General features: G+C 54.0%; 1 gene segment (V, D, J or C); it reads right to left on the bottom strand.

The window, feature by feature from the left end:
* Positions 1 to 1503: 1503 nt before the first annotated feature.
* Positions 1504 to 2010, bottom strand: LOC120227758. The segment is given in 2 exon segments: positions 1504 to 1858; positions 1940 to 2010. Coding segments are annotated over 2 exon segments (354 nt in total).
* Between the last annotated feature and the right edge of the window lie 574 nt (positions 2011 to 2584).

Consider the following 2584-nt stretch of genomic DNA (forward strand, 5'->3'; position numbering starts at 1 on the left):
GCTTAACTGACTGAGCCACCCAGGCGCCCTGAAGAAATACCTTTTAGAGAAGAGTTTGATGCTCAAATCCTTGCTCGTTATGGGCAATGCTCCTGCTCATCCTTCAGGCTTTGAGGACAACTTACTGGAGGAATTCAAGTTCATTAAGGTCAAGTTCCTTCCCCTCAAGACCACTCTTATCCTCCAGCCCATGGATCAGCAGGCCGTTTCAAACTTTAAAAAGCTCTACACCAAAGCACTACTTCAGCAATGCTTCGAGGTGACCGAAGGAACAAACCTTACTCTCCGAGAGTTTTGGAAAAATCGTTTCCACATCGTGAACTGCCCCAAGATCATCAGTAAAGCCTGGGATGCGGTCACCAAGAGAACCCTCAGTTCTGCTTGGAGAAAACTGTGGCCCGATTGTGTTCTTGGATGTGACTTAGAGGGGCTCGCTCGTGAACAGCAGCCTGCCGTTGTTGATGAAATTGTGTCCTTGCGAAGACCGTGGGACTGGGAGTGAATGAGGACGACATTCAGGAGCTGGTGGAGGAGCTTGGCCAGAGGCCGACCACCGACGAACTGATGGACCTGCATCACGAACAAGAACAGGTTATGGAGGAAATCTCGTCTGCAGTGGAGGAGGAAGAGAAGGTGGAGGAATCCCTCGATCCGAGTGAGATTAGGGAGATGCGTAAAATGTGGGAAACAGTGCAAATTATGTAGAAAAGCACCACCCAAATAAGGCTGTGGCAGTGCGAGCGATGAATCTGTTTAACGACAACACAATGTCACATTTCCACGATGAGTGTTTCGCTCACCAGGTGGAACAGCAACATTGAGCTCAGAAATTACCCTTGTGGAATGGCAGAGAAGCAAGTGGACCTAGGCACAAGAAGCAAGACGCCCCCCACACGACGTGCCCTGACCAGGGGCGAGGGCTCCTGTAGTGATGTCTTGTAGTTAGAAACCATGTTACGCATGAAGGCAAGGAGGGCTGTGCACCTCTGAGGACCGACAAGAGAGGTGACGTTGCGGAGATGACAGAGAATTTCAAGTATAGTTTTCTAATGTCATAAAACGGATGATATCTGTGGGTTTCAGTTAATGCCAGAGTTACTGTTTCTGATGAGCTACCAGAGGTCTGACCAAGAACCGTGTCAGAGAAAGAAGTAAGGGGAGACAGAGCATTGGTGCCTTGGCCTCTCGGTGCACGTCCCACACACGGTGAAAAATGACATCATCTACGTGGTCCAGACATCACACTGGGACTGCAACAGAAGAGAACCCAGGCAGGAGAGAAAGGGAGGCCCCCAGGGGATCAGAGTGTCAGGGAGGGAAAGCCCCAGATATTGACAGTGAGTCCTCACTCCCTAGTTCTGTGCTCTGCCCCTGCCCCTGGGCTGGTCCCTGCAGGTAAGGGGTCCTAAGCACCCTCCCCCCATGTCCTGAGGTCCCCTGGAAGGTCCTCTACGCCCCCTTGCGGATCCTGAGGGCCCCTGCAGCCCAGCCCCTCCAGCCCCTCCAGGTCCCTGCGCCAGGTTTGTGTCTGAGCTCACAGTGACTCTCCCTCACTGTGCTTCGGCACAGTAATACACAGCCGTGTCCTCGGTGGTCATGGAGCTCAGCTGCAGGGAGAACTGGTTGTTGGATGTGTCAGCAGTGATGGTGATGCGGCCCTGGAAAGCCGGGTTGTAGCTGGTGCTACCCGACCAGTACCCCATCCACTCCAACCCTCTCCCAGGGCGCTGGCGGATCCAGCTCCAGTAGTAACTGCTGGTGACAGAGCCCCCGGAGACAACGCAGGTCAGAGAGAGGGACTGCGAAGGCGTCACAAGTCCTGGGCCGGACTCCTGGAGTGTGAGTTGACATAGAACACCTGGGGGCAAGGAGAGTCAAGGTGAGTTTGTCCCATCCCACAGAGAGGCCCAGGTCTATCCCAGAGCCCCCAGACCCTCACCCAGGGGAGCTGCCAGCAGGCAGAGGAGGGACCACAGCATCTGCATGTCTGTCTTCTGGATGGAGACCCAGCACCCTGGCCTTTGCCTGTGATGCAGGTCTTTTCTGGGAGCACCTCAGGTCGTTTGCATGCGGGCCCCCTGGACCAGGGGAGGCATTTAAAATGTGGAACCCCGGTGTCTGTCGCCAGTTCCTGGTGTGCTGGTGTTGGGTGGTGAGGGGACTCGCTGACCTGGTCCTAGCGATCTGGGCTCCACTTCTGCCTGAGCTGATCTCTGGCCCTGTTTGCTTGAGAGAGTTAGTGCTGTAGTTGATGAAAATTTGGAAACCGTATAAAGTTTCTCTTATATTCTTCTGTTAGGCTGTGCAACCGTGGGCTGCAATTTCAACCCCAGAGTTAACTGTTCACAGAGATGGAGGATAAGGCAGGGGTCCAGAGTCCAGGCCCTCGGCTGCCTGCCTGGGCTGGGTCATTCTCCTTCTCTATGCAGATATGGGGTCCTGGGAATGATTGTAATGCATAGGATCTCCAGTGCTCCATCTGCAGGAGGGGGCATCAGGGGCTGTACTCCAGCATTTATATAAGAAAAGAGCTCATCCATGTGGAGAAGCAGGGCAGAAGTCCAGAGCTGTGTCTGGACTCAGA

This window comes from Hyaena hyaena, unplaced genomic scaffold, assembly GCF_003009895.1.
Source record: "Hyaena hyaena isolate Hyena2069 unplaced genomic scaffold, ASM300989v1 scaffold_3243, whole genome shotgun sequence".
Classification (NCBI taxonomy): Eukaryota; Metazoa; Chordata; class Mammalia; order Carnivora; family Hyaenidae; genus Hyaena; species Hyaena hyaena.